Raw genomic sequence first — 23,277 nt, forward strand, 5'->3', positions numbered from 1 at the left:
GAACTCACAGATTTGCCTCCCTCTGCCTCCCAGTGTACTGAGATTACAGGCGTGAGCCACTGCGCAAGAGGCGGAATCTTTGACTCTACAAGGGAAGAGAAAGAGAGGAAGAGGGTGGGCACTCGGGGAGAGAGAGGGGAGCGAACCAAAATGTCAATACAGGGAAGCGCTTCTGTAGGAAGGGGAAGCCCAGCCCCTGGGCTAAAACAGCTCAGAGCAGGGGGCGGGGCATGGCAGGCACACCCTCCAGGTTGGGACTGAGGGATGCTGGGAGAACCTGGAGGTCCGGTCCGCTTTGCTATGGTAAATATGCACCTCAGCGGCGTGTCCCGGGTGTGAAAGCCAACAAAAGCCCCTTTCGTTTGCGCACTCAGATCCATCTGTCATGGTCAGCCACACAGATCCAATGATCACTTCACAAATAAACCACGCATCTCCCATTCAAAAGCTCCGGCTGTCACACAAAGTGTCCTTAGCATTTGCTAAATGAGAATGAAATAACAGCTGATCTGCAGTAGAGTGGAGGCAGCAGGCATACCTGTCATGTATATCCAGTGTTGTGGCTAATTTAGAAGTAGGGCTTAATAAAGTGTTTATTATTAGCCCTATAATTATTATTAAGGCAGTATTTTCTAACCCGCTAGCAATCAATGAAACACAGGCACCGGTTATATTTTAAAACAGTCTTGGTTCACCCGGGGCAGGGCAGATATTAATCCCCTAAACTACCTTCTATACCTCCCTGCCAAAATCCCATGCCATCTGCTTCTAATAATTTCTGTAATCCCAAATACTTGCTAATTATCATCATCTGGGCCGAATCCTCCATCCACGCTGGCCGTGTGCTTCTCCTCCACCTAACCCACGGCGAAGGTCGCCTTCTCCTCTTCCTGTCTTGTCCCCTCTCCTCTCCTCTTCCGGGCCCTCACCGCTTCCTTTCCCAAGAACCTCTCTGTCCAATCAGCCCAGGAACCTTAGCCACGCCTATCCCATTTGCCCGGGTGTGCTGGCTTTCTATTGGTCAAACAGTAGTAAGTTCTTAGGCAAGGTTACAGACATTTTGGAGTGCGCCAGTCTGCTCATTTGGGCAGCAGCAACCAAACCAAACTCCAGTTTGTAAGGTGTTTGTAGATAGACAGCCTTTTGTTTTCACTTTGCTCTGGCTCTTTCTCACACGTGACTTTTGAGTTGTAACAAGTGGTTTGGTTTGGTTTTCTTTCATTCCCTACAGCGATGATTGTATCGATTTACAATCTCAGTGCTTTATGGTGACCAAATTTCTTAACCTCGCTCCTGCCAGTAAGGGTTTTGCTCGTTTTAACAGGTGGAAAAAGGTGTCTTATTTCTCAGTGTTGTTTTACTTTTTAATTCCCAGGCATGGTAAGATTGAGCATTTTTCGGTTAATTTCGTTTCTTTTTTTATTACTTGTTTACGATCCTTACTTTCTTTCTTTCCAGAACTTTCTTTTGGCCACTGATGGATAGGATGGCTGTAGGCATGAAGTGAATGTGTCCTTTCAGGCCGAGAGCAACAGCCTCTGTGTGGTATGTGCGCATGTGCGTGAGTGTGGGGGTGAGGCTGGAGGAGGCTGTTGTTTCTCTCCAGCACTTTCCACTTTATTCCTTCCCAATAGGATTCCCAACTCCAACTCCCCTACCCTAGGCTATCTAGACAGAAAGGCCCACAAATTCTCTCATCAGCACACCTGACCGTGCTGTGGTCACAGACACACCTGGCTTTTAGAATTTTTATTTATTACTTTGTTTTTTGAGAATTTCATGTGTGAACATTGTATTTCATCCTTTCCCTCCTCCTTTCTCTCCTTCCAGCTCGCACTGTGTCCCCTGCCATGCAGCCTCAAGTTTATGACCCCTTATTTTATTTTATTTTGGTTTTTCTCAGACAAGGTTTCTCTGTGTATCCTTGGCTGTCCTGGACTCACTTTGTAGACCAGGCTGGCCTCGAACTCACAGTGATCTGCCTGCCTCTGCCTCCTGAGTGCTGGGATTAAAGGTGTGTGCCGCTACTGCTCGACGACCCCTTATTTTTTAATTACCATTTTTACAAGTATGCATGTGCAAATTCATAAACACGTGAGAGTTGTTCATATGCATATGTATTTAAGGCTGACTAATAGACTTGGATAATCTATCAGGGGGACTTGCACTTGGAGAAGACTAATTCTCTCTCTCTACCAGCATCCATCTATTCATTGCCTGTAGCTCCCCATCTAGGGGTGGGACTTGGACCTTTGACACTAACAAGCAAAACAACACCGAGAAATGAGATGCTCTTTTAGCCTATTTGATGAACACAATTTTTAAAGTCTTAAAACATCAAGTACTGGCTGAAGCCAGGTTAGGAAAGAAACTAGTCTGATTTCCCCCATCCACACGGGCATGCCAACTCCTCGTGTTGTCACCACGGAGGCGTCATTTAGGTCACCAGACTGTTGAGATATCATGGGTGTGTCTTCCTTCAAGTCTTTGGGCTCTTGCGGTCTTTCTGCCCCTTCTTCGGAGATGTTCCCTTTTTTTTTTTTTTGTTCTTTTTGGAGACAGGGTTTCCCTGTGTATCCCTGGCTGTCCCGGACTCACTTTGTAGACCAGGCTGGCCTCGAACTCATGGAGATCCGCCTGCCTCTGCTGCCCAAGTGCTGGGATTAAAGGCGTGTGCCACCACCGCCCGGCTCTGAGATGTTTCTTGAGCCTTAGGTTCGGGTGGCTCAGAGATGCATCAGTTGGGACTAGGCACCCTATACACATAGCTTGAAGCTAGGCAAGTTCCCAATGGGGGTAAAGTAATCAAAAGTCCTACTCAGCTGCAATGTGTAGGGACCACAACAATACAAGAAGGGCAAGATAACCCCAAAGTGCAATGGCAGCGCTTATATCTTAGGCGTAACCAACAGACACCCAGTTGGATGTAAGGCGCGCTCAATAGGAGGGAATTCAAGCCAGTACTGTAAATACAGCCCTAGAGAAGGACTTATTACTGCCGCTGCCTCAAAGCAGTATAATTTATAACTACATTCTACATTATTATCCTTATTCCCACAGACAAGTAGAGCTCTCACCCCTCATCAAAGAAGCTTCTTTTTGAGACAGATGAAACCTTTACCAAAAGCTACAATTGGCCAAAGTGCAGAGAACCACACATTTTGTAAACACCGTGCTATGTCTTTTATTAATTTTATACTCTTTCATGGACTAATCTTACTTCCAGATATTTCTGAGTTAATGTAAAAACTGAGTCTAAGGGGCTGGAGAGATGGCTCAGAGGTTGAGAGCCTTGGCTGTTCTCCCAAAGGTCCTGAGTTCAATTCTCAGCAACCACATGGTGGCTCACAACCATTTATAATGAGATCTGGTGCCCTCTTCTGGTGTGCAGGTGTACATGCAGGCAGAGCACTGTATAAAATAAAGAAATAAAGAAACTGAGTCTATTCAAGGGAACACACTTTTACATGCCAAAATAAAATAAAAAAAAGTTAAACAGATGTTTTAGTAGATTTTAAATACTACTGTGGATGCTAAGATTTTGTACCACTTAGGATACTAGGGGAGAATCTTGTAAATTCTGAAGGAAATGTTTGTTTGTTTGTTTTTGTTTTTGAGACAAGGTTTCTCTGTGTAGCCTTGGCTGTCCTGGACTCACTTTGTAGACCAGGCTGGCCTCAAACTCACAACGGTCTGCCTGCCTCAGCCTCCCAAGTGCTGGGATTAAAGGCATGCGCCGCCACCACCACCCTGCCTGAAGGAAATCTTAACCAGGATGTGTAACATTTTGTTGGCATCTAAGGAAAAAGAATGCTAATCTATCTTAAAAATCAAGATTGTTTAGATAATTTATGATGGAGTTTTAGTTAGGAACTGATGTGGAGTAAGCACTTTTTGACTTCCATGCATTAAAAATCCCAGGAGCATACCACTTTCAGGCATGGCTGGATCCAGGGTTATGAATGGACCACAGACAGCAAAAGACCTCCCAGATACTGCACTAACTAGAAGCCAGAGGGAGGACGTATCATGTCCAACACCTTCAGCAGAATCCTGGAGCTAGTGGGGCGCATGTGTATTCCTCACTAACTGGCCACTGACCAGGAGACAGGGAAAGTCAGCGAAGCCTCCAGAAGACTGGAAAAAGGACACTTTGACTCATTCTCCCTAAAGTGCACCCGCCTGGGAAAGATGGGTTCTTAAACCAGATAAGGAGGTGGGGTTCTGAGCACACAACCCAATGCCTTTTTCTCCTCCCAGGAAGAGCTAGTCTTTGTTTGCACACTCGAGGTATTTACGTCACTCTCGCATTTTATAGTGAGAGCCAGAAGGTCACACTGGGTCTTATCGCCAGCGTTGGGTCTTTACTTGTGTTGTTCACTGTCCTCTTTAAGGAACTGATGACTATTGTGGTTTCTGTTCTCAAAGCCTTCCATGAAGTGGGAGGGTACCAGGAGCTGGTGAATAAGTACTTCGGAGCCATCCCAAATAAGACCCAGCAGGGAAACTGGACTGCCAAGCCACAGTGCTACATGCCTCGACAAGATGCCTTCCACATCTTCCGAAGCCACACCTCTGGTGACATCCCTTGGCCTGGACTCGTCTTAGGTGCCACGACTGTCTCTTTGTTCTATGGGTGTGCTGATCAGGTAATTAAATGCAAGGTCACTGAGGTGCCTTCCCTTTAGCGTCCCTGTGGCCTGTCTGCTTGTTCAAGGGTTGCCTCCTAATTGGTATTTGTTGCCTCAAAAACATCGTAAGAAATACTTTTTTCCCCCAGTTGATATAAACAGTGAGATTTATTCTTGCTTAGATGTTTATGATCCTTTAGCCCTGATAAAACCTTTTTAAGCTATTCTCTAGCTTTTGTGATTTGGAGACCTTAGTTTTATATGAAATTTCTGTGTATTTTTCTTTTATAGATTACTGATACCTTTTATGCTTTTTAAACCTATTGTGTGCGTGAATATCACACGAGTACTGTATTTACACCATTTACAGCTCTCCTTATGTTCCCTTACCACTCCTATGTTCCCTAGCTCCTGCTCAGTTCATGACTCTTTCTTTATTATTGTTACATATATATGAACACACACACATATGTGTATATAACCTGATGATTCCGATGTTGCTCTCATGTGCGTGTGTTCATGGCTGACCACTTGGCAGTAGCTAGCCTATGGGGGCCTGGGACTGAAGAAGAATGATTCTCCCTTTGTCAATAGCCATTGACTGCTTATAACCCTTCATCTAGGGTGGACATTGTGAAATTTCCCCCATCTACAGTGGTGTGTCAACTGGTGGTATCATCTTGCAGACTTTGCTTACGCAGCTGTAATGTTGAGATTTTTTTGTAGGTGCATCGTTGTTGACATATACAGAAGACACCATTTTGAAGCAGCTGTGTTGATCCTCTGGCTCTTATAATATTTCTGCCCTCTCTCCTCCAGAGTTCCTTGAGCCTTGGGTCCATAAGTTGCATTGCAGATAATATCAATTGGGATAAGTTCCTGTGGTGGTTTGAATAAGAGTAGGCCTCATAGAATCATATATTTGAATGCTTAGTCATCTGCGAGTGACACTACTTGAGAAGGATTAAGAGGTGTGGTCTTGTTGGAGGAAGTGTGTCACTGGGGGAGGGCTTTGAGATTTCAAAAGCCCAAAAGCAGAGCCAGTGTTCTCTGTCTCTGTCTCTGTCTCTGTCTCTCTCTGTCTCTCTGTCTCTGTCTCTGTCTCTGTCTCTGTCTCTCTCTCTCTGTTGCCATTGGATCCAGATGTAGCACTCACAGCTCCTTCTCCACCACCATATGTGCCTGCACGCTGCCATGCCTCTCACCATGATGATGATAATGGACTAACCCTCTGAAACTGTAAGGCAGCCCCCATTAAATGCTTTCTCGTATGAGTTGCCATAGTCCTGTGTCTCTTCACAGTGACAGGACACTAAGACAGTATCTGTGGTGGTGGTCTCTCTCTGCTGCAAAAAAGAAGCTTCTTTGACAAGAGGCGGGAACTACATTTATCCGTTAGGGAAGAAGGATCGGATGACCCAGAGGCTCAGGGACACACCAGGAGAGCATGGCCCACAGACTCAACTGACTGGGACTCATGGGGGCTCACAGAGATCAGGGTGCCTGTAGGGCTCTGACCTACATCCTCTGTATATCTTCTGTGGCTGAGTGGCTCGGTGTTCTTGTGGAAATCCTAACCATAGGAGCAAGGGCTGCGCAAGGAGCAAGAGCAAGGGCTCTTTTGTTTACTTGTGGGGCCCTTTTCCTCCTACGGGGTTGCCTTGTCCAAACTTGATGCGTATGTTCCCAGTCTTGTAGCTTGCTCTGCAGTGATTGGTTGATGTCCCTGGGAAGCCTGAGGGTAGGAAGAGGGGGGTGGATCTGGAGAAGAGGGGTGGTGGGGAAGGCTAGGGGACGGGAGGGGGGGGGAACTGGGGTCAGGATGTAATATATGAGAGAATGATGATATTGATGATGATGATGATGATGATGATGATGATGAAGGAGGAGAAGAAGAAAGAATAGCCCTTTCCAGGGATGAACACGTTTATTGGTTGTTCAATACAGAGGCCATATATACACAAACAGTAAAAATAGACTCAGCAGACTGTACTTACATATATTTGTGCATACATATAACACACATATGTATTTAACAATAATAAAGAAAAAGGCTATCAACTTGAGAGTAGGGAAGGACACGGGAGGGACTGGAGTGAGGATAGCTGGGGAGGGACTGGAAAGAGAAAAGGGGAGAGGAAGGTAATAATTCTGTACAAGGCACAGCTTAGAGGAAGCATTAGAGGAGCCAGAACTGTTAAACACATAGAGCAAACACCAAGCCCTGTAACTTTCTATCTGGTGTTTGTGTCTCACCAGCTTTGCAGCCTGCAATAGACATCTCTTTTTGGGCTACATAAATCCCCGTATGAAGTTCTCTTTGGAAGAGATTTGACAGCTCTGGCACCTCTACCGTCTTGGGGTCCTCACTGAAACCCAGGATTCCCTTTCATAGATAGCATCATGTGATGGACTTTCAGGGCCTCTTGCCCACTCAGGATAAAGACCCCATGAATACCTTCACTCTTGTGTTCCTCATGCCTCCAAAGCCAGTGCCATGTAGATGACACTGCCAAGTTTTACTGCCTGCTTGGAATGGATCCTGGCCCCCTTGAGGATCTCCTTGGTAGCAGCTTTTTAAAGTGGCGCATACCTTTGATCCTAGCACTCAGGAGGCAGAGGCAGGTAGATCTTTGTGAGTTCGAGGCCAGCCTGGTCTACAGAGTGAGTTCCAGGACAGCCTAGAACTTGTAAGCCTTACATTGCCATGGCTGGTGTGCAGTGCTAGCAGTGAGGCCAAACTGTACATAATGATCCCGTCGTCCATTAGCTGTGTATAGGCCAAGATGTGCTCATTTGTTACCAATGTCTCTCTAGCCCTGGATGGCCCAACGATGAATGCATGAAGGTTGAGCATCTTAGCAAACCCCAGCAGAGCGCACATCCTGCTGCTTCAACACATATAAGTATTTTATCTGTGTTGAGGTAGCGCAGCCTTTATCTGCCTCTGACTCCATCCACTTGTCTTTCTTTGGCAGGTTTCTGTCCAGAGGTTTCTGGCAGGAAAGAGCAGGCTTCATATGAGAGCTGGCTGCCTCTTGTGTGGGTACCTGAGGCTTCTGCCCATGTTCCTCATGGTGATGCCAGGGATGATCAGCCGCATCCTATACACAGGTGAATTCTTGATTCTTACATGTCCTCTTAGAGATCTGGGGGGATAATTGAAGTATTGGGTCTCCCACGGTGTGCTAGTCATTGGAACTGTCTTGAGTGCCACTTTAGAATGTATCTGAGTAGAAGGCCTTGAGATGTACAGCAATACAGAAATTCCAAGGTGAGAAGAAGAAGAAGAAGAAGAAGAAGAAGAAGAAGAAGAAGAAGAAGAAGAAGAAGAAGAAGAAAAGAAAGAAAGAAAGAAAGAAAGAACAAGAACAAGAACAAGCCAAGCACAGTGGCACACGCCTGTAATCCTAGCACTTAGGGAAGCAGAGGCAACCTGATCTCTGTGAGTTCAAGGCCAGCCTGGTCTACAAAGAGAGTCCAGGACAGCCAGGGCTATACAGAGAAACCCTGTCTTGGAAAAAGAAGGAGAAGGAGGAGGAGGAGGAGAAGAAGAAGAGGAAGAAGAGGAGGAGGGGGAAGAGGAGGAGGGGGAAGAGGAAGAGGAGGGGGGAGGGCAAGGAAGATCAGATGGAAGTACTTGTCCCATAACACAGTCATATTCCTCCCCAACACAGAGAGGCCCAGCTACAATGCTCAGACAGTCTTTAGGAATTTGGGTTGCTCTATCACATCATAGACCTTATGTTGGGTGCCTCAGATGCTGTGCCAGCAGCAACTTGATACAGTCAGTGTGCCTCATGGCCCTACACTGAGCATTCACAGCACTCGCTGAACCCAAGAGACAATCTGGAAGAGGCTTCTGTAGAAAGAAAGACTCAGAGAAAAGCCCCGCATTCTTTCTACTAAATGCTATTAACACACCGCCTGCTTCTCCTAAGGAGTGACCAGAATTCCACAATGTACTTCTTCCCCATGTTGACTGAGTTTTGCTACCTTGACCTGTCTCTCAGGCAAGTCTTGCTCATTCATTAGGTACTCTGGTAGGCATAGCCACGAGAGGAATGTTCTAGTTAAGTTTCCTTTGCTGTGATCAAACACCATGACTAAAAGCAACTTGAGGGAGGGAAGGGTTTATTTCATCCTATGCTTCTAGGAAACAGTCCATCACCGAGGGACATCAGGGTAGGGACTCAGACGCAAACCTAGAGGTAGGAGCTGAAACAGAGGCCATGGAGGAAAGCCACTCACTGCCTTGCTCAGCTTGCTTTCTTATACCACCCAGAAGTCCCCAAGCCCGGGGTGAGACCTCCTACAATGGGCAGCTCCCCCCCCCCCCCCAGTCAATCATTAATTAAGAAAATGACTCACAGATTTTGCCTATGGGTCAATCCGATGAGGACATTTTCTCAGTTGAAGATCTCTCTTCTCAGATGTGTTAGGTTAACAAAAACAAACAAACAAACAAACAAACAAACACTAGCACCCCAGGTAGAATGGGTGACTTCTAAGACTGCATCCTGCCAAGTGCTTTTGACAAAGTCAAAGAAAATGGGGAGCAGTATTTAGTGCTAAATCTCACTCTACTTCACCCTTTGATGTGCCCCTGCGCCCCTGGCTTTACTAGAAAGGGGTCTGAACATTTCAGTATTTGCTCGTCAGTAATCAAGCAGTGTCATTAGATATCATGGATATTTCTTTTTGACAAATTAGAAAATCGGCCTTTGTCTTCTCTCTAAGACGTGGAATCCGATTTATTGTGCTGCATTACGTCTATCTTGGGGCAAAGGGTAGTGAGTTTCTGAGTGGTTCCAACATTAGTTAGTACATGGTGAGTGGGATCTTTGAAAGCCTTGTAGAGGTCCCATGGCTTGCCCTTGCGTCGGTAGAAGGACCAGGTCACTTGTCTGCTAGGCTCCTGAGTCCCAGCTCTTTGTTCCAGTGCGTAGAAGGATGTGTGTGAACTTGATAAATCTCCACCGGACCAGGAACCCGACACCTACCTGGACACGTGTGATTCCTAGCTCGCTTCCCTTCTGCTGGGCTCAGACTTGAGAGCTCTGTAACCAGGACGCTGATCGGACCCGTGCTTCTCTCTGCAGATCAAGTGGCGTGCGTCGTACCCTCCGAATGTCAGCAGTTCTGTGGCAGACCAACCGGCTGTAGTGCCCTGGCTTATCCAGTGCTGGTGATAGGATTGATGCCATCTGGTAAGAAGTGATAATATTGATGCCATCTGCTAAGAGGTGGGCCTTTCCACCACGGGCTCCGCGACTCTCATTGGAGGGACAGGTGGGAGGGAGCATACGGGAATGGCTTCCTTACCAACCTGCCCGTCACTCTGCATATAGAGGCGAGCTGTGCATTGGGAGTGGTTAACATCCGAACAAGCTTTGCTTGCTTGGGTAGGAGCACTGCCCCTTCCTACACTGGAAGAGCACATCCTCACAGAGCCACAATGTGCACACACTGACCGTATTATTTATGTCACCTGCTCATTCATTCATTCTGAAAACTGGTTCCGCACAGTGTATGGCGTTGTGGTAAGCCCCTAGGACACAGACATCGGCAAGAACAGCGTGGTCCCCAAGTTGCTTTTCATACAATGAAGTCAGTTAAAGAGCCAGGCAGGAACTATTCTTTACTAGGTGGCAGGGGGCCTTTGCCTTCTTCTCCAGATTCCAATGGAATGACCAAACAAACATTTTTAAAGGAGGAGGAGGAGGAGGAGGAGGAGGAGGAGGAGAAGAAGAAGAAGAAGAAGAAGAAAGCCTGTGTCAGCTCTGGAGATCAGCATTTCCATAAACCCCAGTACAGACTGGGGGAGATACTGGCCACGCTACAGCCTAGGAAGGGAGTCATCTCACTGATCCTGAGCCCTGGGACCCACCCTGTCCCAGAGCAGGCAGGGCTGACACTGGGGAACAGTGCTCAAAGGAAGACAACTTCTAGAATCCCAGTCTGTGTCTTCCAGCCCCGAAGGGCCCACTAAAGTCAGGTAGAGTACTGCCACGGGGAGTTTCCAGGAGACGTCCTGGTTATCTTTGGACTCTCCTGATAACACAAAGAAATTTTCAAACAGAGCAGCCCCACCCCTCTCACTCCCAGCCCCTCACCCCCACGCCCCAGGCAGCAGGTAGTGGTACCAAGTTGTCTCTATAATGTTGAGTGGATGCTTCCTCTATTTGGGCACTGTATGAAGTCTTCTACTTACTTTGTGTACATCTTAACAGCCTCATGGTAGGCACTGTCTGCCCACTTCATGGATGAAGAGTCAGATTTTGTGCCTATGGCAAGAACCTCTCCAAGCTAGGGCACAAGCAATGACGTCCACCTCACAGGGCTGTAGTAGGAGTGATGTAGCCTGGCACAGACGAACCCTCCAGGAAAGAGTAGCTCTCATTCCTCTGTAATCACAAACCAGGAACAAATGTAACGCAGTGTCTTAGATGGAATCCCACTCCAGGTAAAAGCTGCGTGTTTTAAAGGAGATGTTGGCCGGGTGTGGTGGCGCAATGCCTTTAATACCTGCACTAGGTAGGCAGAGACAGGTGGATCTCTGTGAGTTTGAGACCATCCTGGCCTACAAAGTGAGTCTAGGACAGCAAAGGCTACACAGAGAAACCCTATCTCGGGGCTGGAGAGGTGGCTCAGGGGTTAAGACCACTGTCTGCTCTTCTAGAGGTCCTGAGTTCAATCAATTCTCAGCAACCACATGGTGGCTCATAGCCATCTATAATGGGATCTGGTTCCTTCTTCTGGCATGTAGGTGTACATGCAGGCAGAATACTGTATATGTAATAAATAAATCTAAAAAAAAAAAAAAAGGTACCCTGCCTCAAAACCAAAAAACAAACAAAAGGCCAGGCATGGCATAGCACGTCTTTAATCCCTGCACTCAGGAGACAGAGGCAGTCAGATCTCTGTGAGTTCGAGGCCATCCTGTTCTACAAAAAACAAATCCAGGACAGCCAGGGCTATTATACAGAGAAACCCTGTCTCGAAAAAAAAAATAAAAAAATAAAAGGAGATGCTGGTGTTTGGAAATGTTCCTTAGGAGGCCAAGGCCTTCTCTGGCCTGGTCAGAGAGCAGGCAGTCCAGGGAATGCTTTCTCTGTCTTCCAGGCCTGCAAGGCTTTCTGCTGTCCACAGTATGTGCCTCCCTCATGTCGTCCCTGACTTCCATTTTCAACAGTTCCAGTGCCCTGTTTACTCTGAACATTTACACCTGGATCCGGCCCACGGCCACCGAAAAGGAGATCATGGTAGCTGGGAGGTGAGCATTCCACTCACATCGGTCAGGGACGTCAATGATTGCCTCAAAAATAGGCGGGAACTCTTGCCATAGAATTGTCATTTTTTTTCTCAGTCTGCCTGGGTGGGGAGCTATTTTTTATACAGCTTTGAAATGATAATATAATGCTTTGATTATCATAAAGAGTACTGTTTTCAGCTGGGCGTGGTGGCGCACGCCTTTAGTCCCAGCACTTGGGAGGCAGAGGCAGGTGGATCACTGTGAGTTTGAGGCCAGCCTGGTATACAAAGTGAGTTCAGGACAGCCAAGGCTACACAGAGAAACCCTGTCTCGAAAAAACAAAAACAAAACAAAACAAAAAAACCCAAAAAACAAAAACAAAACAAAACAAAAACCAAAAAACCAAAACCAAAACCAAAACAAAAAACAAAACAAAACAAAAAAAGAATACTGCTTTCTCCTCCTCCAACTCTTCCTACATTTTCCCTCACTCCCTACCCATCCAACTCTGAGGCCTTTCTTTTCCTCTTTAAAAACAAGCAAGCAAGCAAACAAACCACCCAATCAGACCAACACATATACTAAACCACCACCACCACCAACAACAACAACACAGAAACACAAAAAAGAAACCAATATATATATAATATATAAGCAAAAGAAAGATAAGAAAAAAAATGCCTGAACAAAGCAAAATAGACAAAAAGTCTAAAAAACAATCACTGGGTTCCTTTCAAGCTGGCCATCCGCTGCTGCGAATAGGGCTGACTCTAAATATGGTTAATACACCCAGTGAGACTGCAATGGAGAAAACCAGTTTTCCTTTGTGAGCAGGAGTCAAATACACATAGCTTCTGTGTGTAGGCCCTGTGCATATTGCCACAGTTCCTGTGAATTTGTATGTTCATCATTCCCAGTGTCTGGAGGACACTTTCCCCAGAGGCCATCTACTCTGGGTTTTAGACTCTTTTGTCTCCTTTTCCACACAGATCCCTGGGTCCTAGGGTAGGGTTTGATGGAGGCAGCGTATTTAAGACGGAGTGTTCCAAAGCCTCCCAGTCTCTCCATAGTGTCCAGTTGGTCTCTGTGCGTTAAAGCCTATTTCTCACTTTCAGTCCAGTCAGATGCAGGTATCTGATCTCCCGTTTAGGTCCTTGATGCATTTGGAGTTGAGTTTTGTGCTGGGTGATAAATAGGGATCTATTTGCATTCTTCTGCATGTAGCCGTCTAGTTTGACCAGGACCATTCACTGAAGATGTTTTCCCTTTTATTCTGTATCTCTGTCAAAAATCAGGTGATTTGGTGTGTTTATGTGTGCAATGTACATGTGTGTTTGCTCATGTGCACGTGAGGCCGATGTCCATCTTTGTCCTTGGTTTCTTTAGGGGCTCTCACTGGCCACAGAGCTCACCCTTTTGGATAGTCTGCCTAGCAAGTTTGATCCAGGAATTCCCCATTCCCACCTTCCCCACACTGGGATCACAGGAGGGAGGTTACGTGGACCTAGTTTTTCATGTGGGTTTCTGGGCTCAGCCTTCACACGTGTGTGGCAAATGCTTTATTCATGGAACCATCTTTCCAGCCCAAGATTTCAGTTTTACGTTACTAGAGACTATATGAGAGAGTGGGAGGAGGCTAAACGAAACTTAAGTAGCCTAAGGTCCTAGATAGCAGATATTAGAGATGCGCTAAAAGTAACTCTCGGAGGCTGGGCGTGGTGGCACAAGTCTTTAATCCCAGCACTCGGGAGGCAGAGGCAGGCAGATCTCTGTGAGTTCCAGGCCAGCCTGGTCTACAAGCAAGTCCAGAACATCCAAGGCTATACAGAGAAACACTGTCTCAAAAACCAAAACAAAAAAAGTAAAACTTGGTCCAGAGTATATCCATAATGCCTTTAGTTCTAAACTAAGCAATGAGAGTAGTTCAACAATGTTTCCTTCTATTAAGAAGGAAGATGGATGTAATCTGAATGAAGTATAAGAAAAAAAGAGATATAAAACTGCAATATGTGAATGATCTTATTTGAAGGAACTCATATGAATTTACTAACGTATTTCTCAGTATGAGTTCTCTTAAATATCAATTTCTTTGACTTTCATAGTTAAAGGTATGCAAATTACACTTAATATTCTATTGTGCCACGTCATGCTTCTTTCATAATTTTTTCTTTAAATTGTCTCCAAAATACTGCCATTGCATTTCAATAAAAGTTGATTTAATGATTAAAAAAAAGAAAAATGAGAGGGAACACATCATGAAGAAATATGCTTAAAATACATTATATACTTGTTTGGAAATGTCCTTATGAAATCCAGCACATGTACAATAAATATATGCCACTATAATTACTTTTAAAAATAAAAAAAAGAAAGAAAATAGAGACTAAAAAAAATATTTGAACAGTTAAAACTAAATCCAGAAAGGGATGGGAAAAAACAAAATAAGTGGGTTAAGTTAAAAAAATTAGTGAGATGGCACATATAAGACCAAATTTATGTGTTATTCCATGAATTGCACATAGACTAAAACCTTGAGTTAAGTGGCCAGGATTAGGGTCGAGAGGACCTGGGTTCATTTCCCAGCACCCACATGACAGCTCACAACTGTCTGTAACTTCAGTTCCTGAGGATCTGACACCCTCACACAGACATACATACAGGCAAGACACCAGTGCATATAAAATAAAAACAAATAAATTACTTACAGCCAGTCACTGAGCAGGGGAAGGAATAGGGCTGGACTCACTGCCTTCCAGGGGAGGAGCAGTTAGAGGAGGAAGTAGGGGATTCAGCCATGGGCAGAGGTCTAGGAGAAACAAGGAGAGAGCAGCTGTACAGGTAAAGCCACAAAGTGCAAGTATCTCTGGGCTTTATGCTGGGAGGAAGCCAGATTAATTTAGAGGATTAAGAACAGATTAAAACTGCTCAGGATTGTGCTATAAAGATTGATAAAAAATTATTTTAAAATAGTCAGGATTATATTATTATATATACTTATTTAAACTAATTGCATGTTCTTTGAAGGACTTCCTTTTCAACATAAGACAATAATTTGGTAATTAAAAGCTTCCTCAGCACTTACCTGGAACAGCAGTGAAATGCTATCTTTGAATTCATTTATTTGTTTGTTGTTTTTTTGAGACAGGGTTTCTCTGTGTAGCCCTGGCTGTCCTAGAACTCACTCTGTAAACAAGGCTGGCCTCAAACCCACAGAGATCTACCTGTCTCTGCCTCCTGAATGCTGGGATTAAAGGTGTATGTGACCATGCCTGACTAAGGTGATGTTTTAAAAAGACCAGTATTGAGGTAGTTTGTCAGCCCTAGACTCTCTGTGAACCATATCCTCAGGAAACTGGGGGCAAGTTTCATAACACTAAATGCTGCAACACGGGCCCCAGAATTATTCTAGACTGTGGGGAAGAAATGCTGAATCAGAACTGTGAAGTAGTCTATTCAGTGAGGTGAAAACTTGGTCAGAACCAGAGTCTGGGGTTGGGGGCATAGACTCAGGTTCCAAGTGGCACAAACCTCAGAACTGTGACCTGACCCACCCATGAGGGATGGTGTGTATTTGGGGCCAGCATCTGTGTGTGGCAGGCATCTCTGAGAGCCCCAAAAGCAGTATCAAGAGATAGGAGACTGGCGTCAGCAAGCAGTACTCTACTCTCAGTGGACTACTGAGAAGTCAGGCTGGTGGTCAAGCAGAAGACAGAAACACCTCACTGTGCTACAGTATAGTCCTTCTTAGGCACCGTAAACCCTCCCATTGAAAGAATAAGTGTGATTTAACTTTGTGACTTAAACCAAGATGCACAAGGGTTAACACGAAAACGAAGAAACACGAAAAGCAAGGCAGTATGATCCTTCCAAAAATTACTAAGCCTCTGATGATCATGAATTAGATGAAACCCCAAATTATAGTTGTTCACAGACTCACTCTTTTTTTTTTTTCAAGACAGGGTCTCTCTGTGTAGCCTTGGCTGTCCTGGACTCACTTTGTAGACCAGGCTGGCCTCAAACTCACAGCAATCCGCCTGCTCTGCCTCCCGAGTGCTGGGATTAAAGGTGTGCACCACCACCACCCGGCATGACTCAAACTCTTGAATGACTTTCAGGACAAATAGCTGAATGAAATAAGAAAGCCAATTCTCCATGTGTTATATCATAGTTAAAACACTAAATATATGCCGGGTGTGGTGGTACATACCTTTCATCCCAGCACAGAGGCAGGTGGATTGATGTAAGTTCGAGGCCAGCCTGGTCTACAAAGTGAGGACAGGACAGCCAAGGCTACACAGAGAAACCTTGTCTTGAACCTCCCTCTCCAAAAGAGATGGTTTTTATTGACTGAGAAACAGTCAAGAGTGACCTAGCCTGCCAGGGTTCGACTAATGCTTGACTAACGCTATCTTTATCTAGTCTAACTGCTAAACTACAACAGGGTGGCTCCGTCTAAATCTTATCTTTAGAATAACTGCTGAACCACAACAGGGTCAGCTGGTTTCTGGTGAAATAGGAACCTAGGCTCTGACAAGATGGCTGAACATTGGCCATATGGCCTGTCCCCAACACAAGAGAAGGGTCTAGGGAGGATGACTGAGAGAAATGTAAGAGTCTCGGGGAGCCAGAGGTGGCCTGGCCCTGCAGATAGCATGGGTAGCTAGGCTATTTGCACTTCCAGCTTTCTGGGCAGAAAACGGGCTACATATCTCTTCCTTTGAAGAGACAACTCTGCATGTTTTACATTCCTGGCTTCCCTAGTGCTTCTCTGTGAGCCCAAGGACCTCATGCGCTCTACAGATGGGGTTAGAAATCTCAACAGGACTCATTTCTTTGTTGCTTCAAAACATGTTTTTTTTTTTTTTTTTTAAAAACCACCAAAATAGATACTATGCTAAGCGAAAGGACGGGGAAAAAGCATTCCAAGCAATTGGAACTAGAAACTAAGATGGTATTACCATAGGAACAAAATAGACCTTAAACCAAAATGAATCTGAAAGAATGAAGAAGGGCATTTCACAGTGAGCGAGAGGAGCGTCCTGGTGGGCTCCACTTTGTAAAACAAACACCGTTGGATGTAAAGAAACAGAGGAGACCCAAGTTTACACTGTGGGTGACCTCAGTCATCCAGTCTTTCCAACAGACAGGTTATTCTAACAAAAAATAAGCATCTGACTCAAATGCCATTAGAGATCAAATGCTAAAACAGATGTAGGAGACATCTATAGTACATGTCCTTCCAACACTGAATATATATTCTTAGCAGGCCAACTAGACTTTCCCTAACGTAGATCATAATTACAGCAGTAGTAGTTATAATAAGAAACATAAGTAACTAAGGAAAAGCTACATGTTAGAATCTGTAGGGTGATTTTTTGTTTGTTTGTTTGTTTTTTGTTTTTAAACATTTATTTATTATGTATACAGTGCTCTGCCTGCATGTAGACTTGCTGGCCAGAAGAGGGCACCAGATCACACTGTAGATGGTTGTGAGCCACCATGTGGTTGCTGGGAATTGAACTCAAGACCTTTGGAAGAGCAGCCAGTGCTCTTAACCTCTGAGCCACCATCTCTCCAGCCCCTGTTTTTTTTTCTTTTCCTTCAAGAGAAAAATCTTCAAATTATCGCTGACTGTTGGTTTAATTCACAGGTTTTTTGTTATAATCTTACTTGCCATCACCATTGTCTGGATCCCCATCGTAGAAATGGCTCCCAGCGAAACACTGTTTGAGTACATGCAGGTCCTTAAGAGCTGCCTGACGCCCAGCGTGACTGCTGTCTTTCTGCTGGCTGTATTCTGCAAGCGAGTGAACGAGCAGGTGAGCGTTCACCTGGAATGGTGTGAGGGGCTATTTCCGTCCTGTGGATGTCTTTGAAGGGCTGCCCTGTGGGGCTCTCTTATGTATCAGGGGTTTACCTGAGAACACCATCTGCTCTCTGAGAGGCAATGTCTTCCCCAGTGGAGCTGGTTCAAACTCACTATGGAGCACGGGGAGGGAAAGGAATGTATCTCCCTTGTTTTCTTTCCTCTCTCTCAAAAGCTGACCTGGCCTGCGGGGTCTTCAGTGGATACCTGTAGAGGGGGCAGACAAGTGGAGGGGGGGGGAACAGGAGACACAAAGAAATGAGGACAAGTCTGGATTCTGATCAAGCCCCGTTTATTGAAAAATTTCACAGAGTTTTTATAAGGAAGCATATTGCTATGGCAACCCAGCTGTAGGCTATCTCAAGATGCGAGGAACTCCAAGCAGGTCACAATGTTCTCTAACTGCTAAACTACAACAGGGTGGCTCCATCTAAATTTCATCTTTAGTCTAACTGCCGAACCACTACAGGGTCAGCTGGTTTCTGGTAAATGACAGACTGCTGGAGAAAATAGGAACCTAGGCTCTGACAAGATGGCTGAACATTGGCCATATGGCCTACCATCCCCAATGTAAAGCAACTCACTTTCATCCCTGCCAGACAAAGCTGCCCACCTTAAGCTTATGGAAGCGATGAAAACCAGCTGAGCCCTCTCCTGTGCAGTTGCCTCTAAGAAACTAACTCTTTGTCGCCTCTGTTCATGGAGAGAGCCCATATTCCGTATTGAATCACCACCGCAGATCCCTCACCTTCTCTGCACTGAGATGATTATTCGAACTGTTTCCTCAATTACACTTCAGACCAAAAAGAAAGAAAAACACCCCTCCCCCCCAAAAAAAACCCAAACCAAAAGGTCCAAATTAATGGCTTATTTTACCAATAATACTTTGTGTATAAATTGATGACATGACTGCTCCATGGTATGGTTAAAGAATAGGAGTTTATTGTAGATATGAGAGAGAAAACTAGAGGCATCTGGAAGAGTCCAGAAAGAAATAGACTACACATGGCCAGTAGACTGGACACGACCATGAGAGAAGCTGGAGCAAAGCAGATTGGGGTGAGGGGGAGATTCTGTGACATTTTGTGGTAGGATGAGAGCGAACATCCTGACTTTCCCACCCGGGCTGTCCCTCTTCCAGGTGGGCAGTATGTGCGGGAGAGAAGTGAGGTTCTGAGGTGTTGCTGTCTGGAGGTGAAGCGAGGTCAACAGCACAGCCTGAAGATCCAAGCACCTCTTTTAGGGACCACAGGGTGTGGTACTCAGGGGAGTGTGGTACCAAAGCTACACAGAGAAACTCTGTTTAGAAAAATCAAACAAAACAAAACAAAACAAAACAAAACAAAAAAACTAGAAGCTGCCTAGCCTGGCTGCTGGAGCTCCTCAGTAGGGGTGGGGACACTTTCCAGCAAAGTATACAGAGTTTACAAAGTACGCAAAGTAAACAAAAGGAGTCTGGCAGGAAAGGCTTTCTCTGCAGTGAACAGCCAGCACAGCCCCACAGATCCAGGCTGCGCCAAACTGATGTTTGCTAAATTGACTTCTACCCCCTTGGCTCTTCCTTCACGGACCGCTTGCTTTGCCAGGGATCTATTTTGGCTGCTCCACCTGGCTGCGGTTTCCCCAAGGCTCACCTCAGCTGCTCAGTCCCTTAGACATCCTGAGGTCTAGTCCAGCCAGCTCACCAAGACTTAATTTAGCAGCAACAATGTCAGGGGAGTAAACTGGGCCCCAGACTTGCTTTGCTTCGCTGTCCTTGGAAAGAGATGTGCTGGAAGGGGAGGCAGTCATGGAAGTCTGCCTCTCTTTGACGACAAACTTGGGATGTGGGGCCAGCCCCAAAGCTCTCCTGCTGTCCCTGGCTCAAGGTTGCGGACATATTACATGCACTTCCATAGCCTCTATTAACCTAAAGCACTATTCCTGGCTCTTCCCTTCCACCCAGTTTTGGATGGTATAATCATCTGCGTTCTGCATATCTCCTTCAGGAAGTGATTGCTGTGGGTCCTCTGCTGTTGTAGAAAATAAAAAGGCCATTAATGTTTACTATTTATACATATAATTATTTTGGTGGCGATTATCCAACTCACTACCATATCAATAAAATACACAGACGCGTGTTAGATGTTTAATGTGCCTATGTACGGGACTGGGCAGATGCTAAGCACGCTAAGCTATCTTTTTACCTCCCAGCCCCACATCCCATATCACGCTCGAATCATTCCCATCTGGGCTATTTCACACCCATAATCTCATAAGTCTTTGCATATGCTCCTCATCTGGGCTGTTTTTCTCCATCCCCCATCCTCAGAGCAGGCTCCTCCCCATCCCCCATCCTCAGAGCAGGCTCCTCCCCATCCCCCATCCTCAGAGCAGGCTCCTCCCCATCCCCCATCCTCAGAGCAGGCTCCTCCCCCATCTCCATCCTCAGAGCAGGCTCCTCCCCCATCCCCATCCTCAGAGCAGGCTCCTCCCCATCCCCCATCCTCAGAGCAGGCTCCTCCCCATCCCTCATCCTCAGAGCAGGCTCCTCCCCCATCCTCAGAGCAGGCTCCTCCCCCATCCCCCATCCTCAGAGCAGGCTCCTCCCCCATCCCCCATCCTCAGAGCAGGCTCCTCCCCATCCCCATCCTCAGAGCAGGCTCCTCCCCCATCCCCATCCTCAGAGCAGGCTCCTCCCCATCCCCCATCCTCAGAGCAGGCTCCTCCCCCATCCCCATCCTCAGAGCGGGCTCCTCCCCCATCCTCAGAGCAGGGTCTTCCCCATCCCCCATCCTCAGAGCAGGCTCCTCCCCCATCCCCCATCCTCAGAGCAGGCTCCTCCCCATCCCCCATCCTCAGAGCAGGCTCCTCCCCCATCCCCCAGCCTCAGAGCAGGCTCCTCCTGGACACATACTTCTTTTCATGCTAACACACGGTGACTGACTCTGCTTCTCCTCTCCTCTCCTGTCTCTCCTCTCTCTACCCTTTTCCTCCCCCATCCTCTGCCCTCCAAGACTGAGAACCTCAACTCCACCCAGCTCTCTTTTGCCCTGCCCAGGTGTAGGCATTTTATTGGTCAAACAGGGATTATTGGGAGGCAAACTTACACAGCATCACTTTGGTATATGTAAGGGACTGGTCATAGAACAGTAAGAATCTTGGGGTGTGGGTGGGGAAGGAGGGGTCTTGGGGGGAAGGCTGGGGACAATGACAAGCAATTAACATCTGAATACATCTGTAACACTCTGCCTGGCTGAATGTTGAGCTTCCCCCGCTGCTCTGTAGGGGCTTGCCTGTATTCATAGTCACTAATGGGGGTTGGCCTATTTATAGGCATTGTCACGGCTAGTATTAAGTCAACTTGACAGCAGCTAGAGTCACCCGAGAGGGGGAAGACTCAACTAAGAAAATACCTTCATAAGATCTGGCTGTAGGCAAGCTATAGGACATGTTCTTAATTAGTGATTGATGGGGGAGGGTCCAGGCTATTGTGGGTGGGGCCATCCCTGGGCTGGTGGTCCTGGGTTCTATAAGAAAGCAGGCTGAGTAAGTCATGAGAGCAAGCCAGTAAGCAGCATCCCTCCATGGCCTCTGCATCAGCTCCTGCCTTCAGATTCCTGCCCTACTTGAGTTCCTGTCCTGACTTTCTTTGACAATGGACTATGGTATGGAAGCATAAACCAAATAAACCCTTTCCTCCCCAGCTTGTTTTTGGTTATGGTGGTTCGTTGTAGCAATGCTAACCCTAAGAAAGGCACACATATAGAATTAAAAGCAATGAAAAATAAATATTTTAAAAAGACTACAAAGGATCATAGAGGCTGCTGGGTAGGCTGTAAAGGTGGGAGAAGACCTTTGCTATGTTGTTGTGCCAGTTTCAAGAGACCCATCCAAAAGACCAACAGGAGCCAAAACCGATGCAAGCACAAGAGGATCTTTATTCTCAGCTCTAGCCAGGCTCCAACAGTAACCAACGCACTGGTTTCTGGAGAAGAGCCCTGAACTCTGATCTGAGGGTAATTTATAGGTTCCTTCCCTCCCAGTGGGCCCAAAGCAGGGGAGTTCCAGCTTGGCAAGCACTTATTGGTTGGGATACAAAAGGGATACTGTGCTTTAAAATAGTTGTGAGAGGGCGCCAAAATCATGGTTCTGGCTTGGTTTCCTAGCAACCCTATCTCCTGTGGGCTGGAAAGGAATGCAGCCAGACCAGTTCCTCCCTGCAGCTGGCCAGCTATGCCTTATCATGCCTGGTCTCTCCTGTAGACCCATTTCTTAACCTTTGCCCCAGTGACCCTGAAATACAATTTTAGTTCTTCTGGTCTTTCAATGGAACTGACCTGGGTGGACGGCTTGCGGATGCAGAAGCAGGCCAAGATGGCAGGGGCTGAGTGACCATGCAGAAAGTAGTGGAGCTAGGTGAGGTCAGCCGCGGTGCAGGGGTGAAGCTTGGTCATGATGGCATGTGCTGACAAGTCACTGGGGAGGGGTGGGGTGGGGGTGGGGTCCAGGAAGAGGCTTGACATTCTCTAGTGTGTTACTGCCAGGGCACAGTAACAAGCTGCTTGTCCCCAAAATGAGAAAAGATGGGGTGAGGGTCATGGGAAAGGACTGGGTTCTAGACACATTTTGGAAGCAGAGGCCAACAGGATTTGCTTGGGGATGATGGTAAAACAGCGCAGAGAAGGAAAAGAACAGTTGGGGTTGGCTCCTGGGTTTGACCTGGGCTCCTACTTAGGGAAACAGGAAAGATGATGCTCTTTTAGGACACAGTTTGAGATGCCTATTCATAGTTTCAGTTAAAAGTGTTTCCGGTTCTTCCTTCTGTGTCCTGCTTGATGCAAGAGACAGTGCCAGGGTCTGGTTTTCATCTCTTCCCTTGCGCAGGCTCTCTTCTGCACGGTATCAATGCTCCCATTACAACGAACTTAGCTTTACAACAAAGTGAGATAGATGCCACTTTGTCTTGTCCGCCCCCGTCTTGTGCCTGTGTAACTTTTGTCTGGTTTCTTTGGCAGGGTGCCTTCTGGGGGCTGATCTTGGGAACTGCAATTGGTACTTTTCGACTGTCAGTGGAGTTTTTCTATGGACCCTCCTCGACCTGTGAGGGAGACCGCAAGTGTCCCATGTTCATCTGTGGCCTTCATTACCTCTATTTTGGCTTTGTCCTCTTCCTGGTCACTCTTATCATCATCCTGGCCATCTCCTTAGCCACAAAACCGATTCCGGATGAATGTGTAAGTGCCACTGTTAGGATGCTCCGAGCCCCAGGGAGTGGTAAATCACAACTGATGGGGGAATGGCTAGATTCCTGAAAATGGGTGTGTGTGTGGGGGGGAACCACTAGGTATGGTTAGAAATGGGCAAATTACCACAGAAAGAATCCGACCTTAAAAACAGGAGAGGTGGGGCTGGGTGGGCAACAGTCCCCAGCCCCACAAAAATACTAATAAGAGACAAAGGCTGTTCAATGACCCGTCAACTACAAACTCATTTAGCTTGAGTTAGACTTACAAAGGGCTTATTTTCCTTGAAGCACCAAGTTC

At 46.4% G+C, this 23,277-nt stretch overlaps 1 protein-coding gene and 1 long non-coding RNA gene across 5 annotated transcripts in view; one reads left to right on the plus strand and one right to left on the minus strand.

The window, feature by feature from the left end:
- LOC311581130 overlaps window positions 1-23,277 on the minus strand; it is a 174,294-nt gene that overhangs the window by 142,710 nt on the left and 8,307 nt on the right. The window lies entirely within an intron of this gene.
- Window positions 1-23,277, plus strand: part of LOC311581110 (sodium/glucose cotransporter 1-like) — a 46,896-nt gene that overhangs the window by 16,502 nt on the left and 7,117 nt on the right. For all 4 annotated transcript variants that reach the window (XM_084753130.1, XM_084753131.1, XM_084753132.1 and 1 more), the window contains exons 8-13: window positions 4,429-4,649; window positions 7,610-7,745; window positions 9,734-9,841; window positions 11,757-11,907; window positions 17,537-17,705; window positions 22,750-22,968. In XM_084753130.1, the coding sequence (XP_084609256.1) occupies window positions 4,429-4,649; window positions 7,610-7,745; window positions 9,734-9,841; window positions 11,757-11,907; window positions 17,537-17,705; window positions 22,750-22,968 (1,004 nt within the window). The remainder of the gene's footprint in view (window positions 1-4,428; window positions 4,650-7,609; window positions 7,746-9,733; window positions 9,842-11,756; window positions 11,908-17,536; window positions 17,706-22,749; window positions 22,969-23,277) is intronic.

This window comes from Acomys minous (genome assembly GCF_964271855.1).
Source record: "Acomys minous genome assembly, chromosome: 13".
Lineage (NCBI taxonomy): Eukaryota > Metazoa > Chordata > Mammalia > Rodentia > Muridae > Acomys > Acomys minous.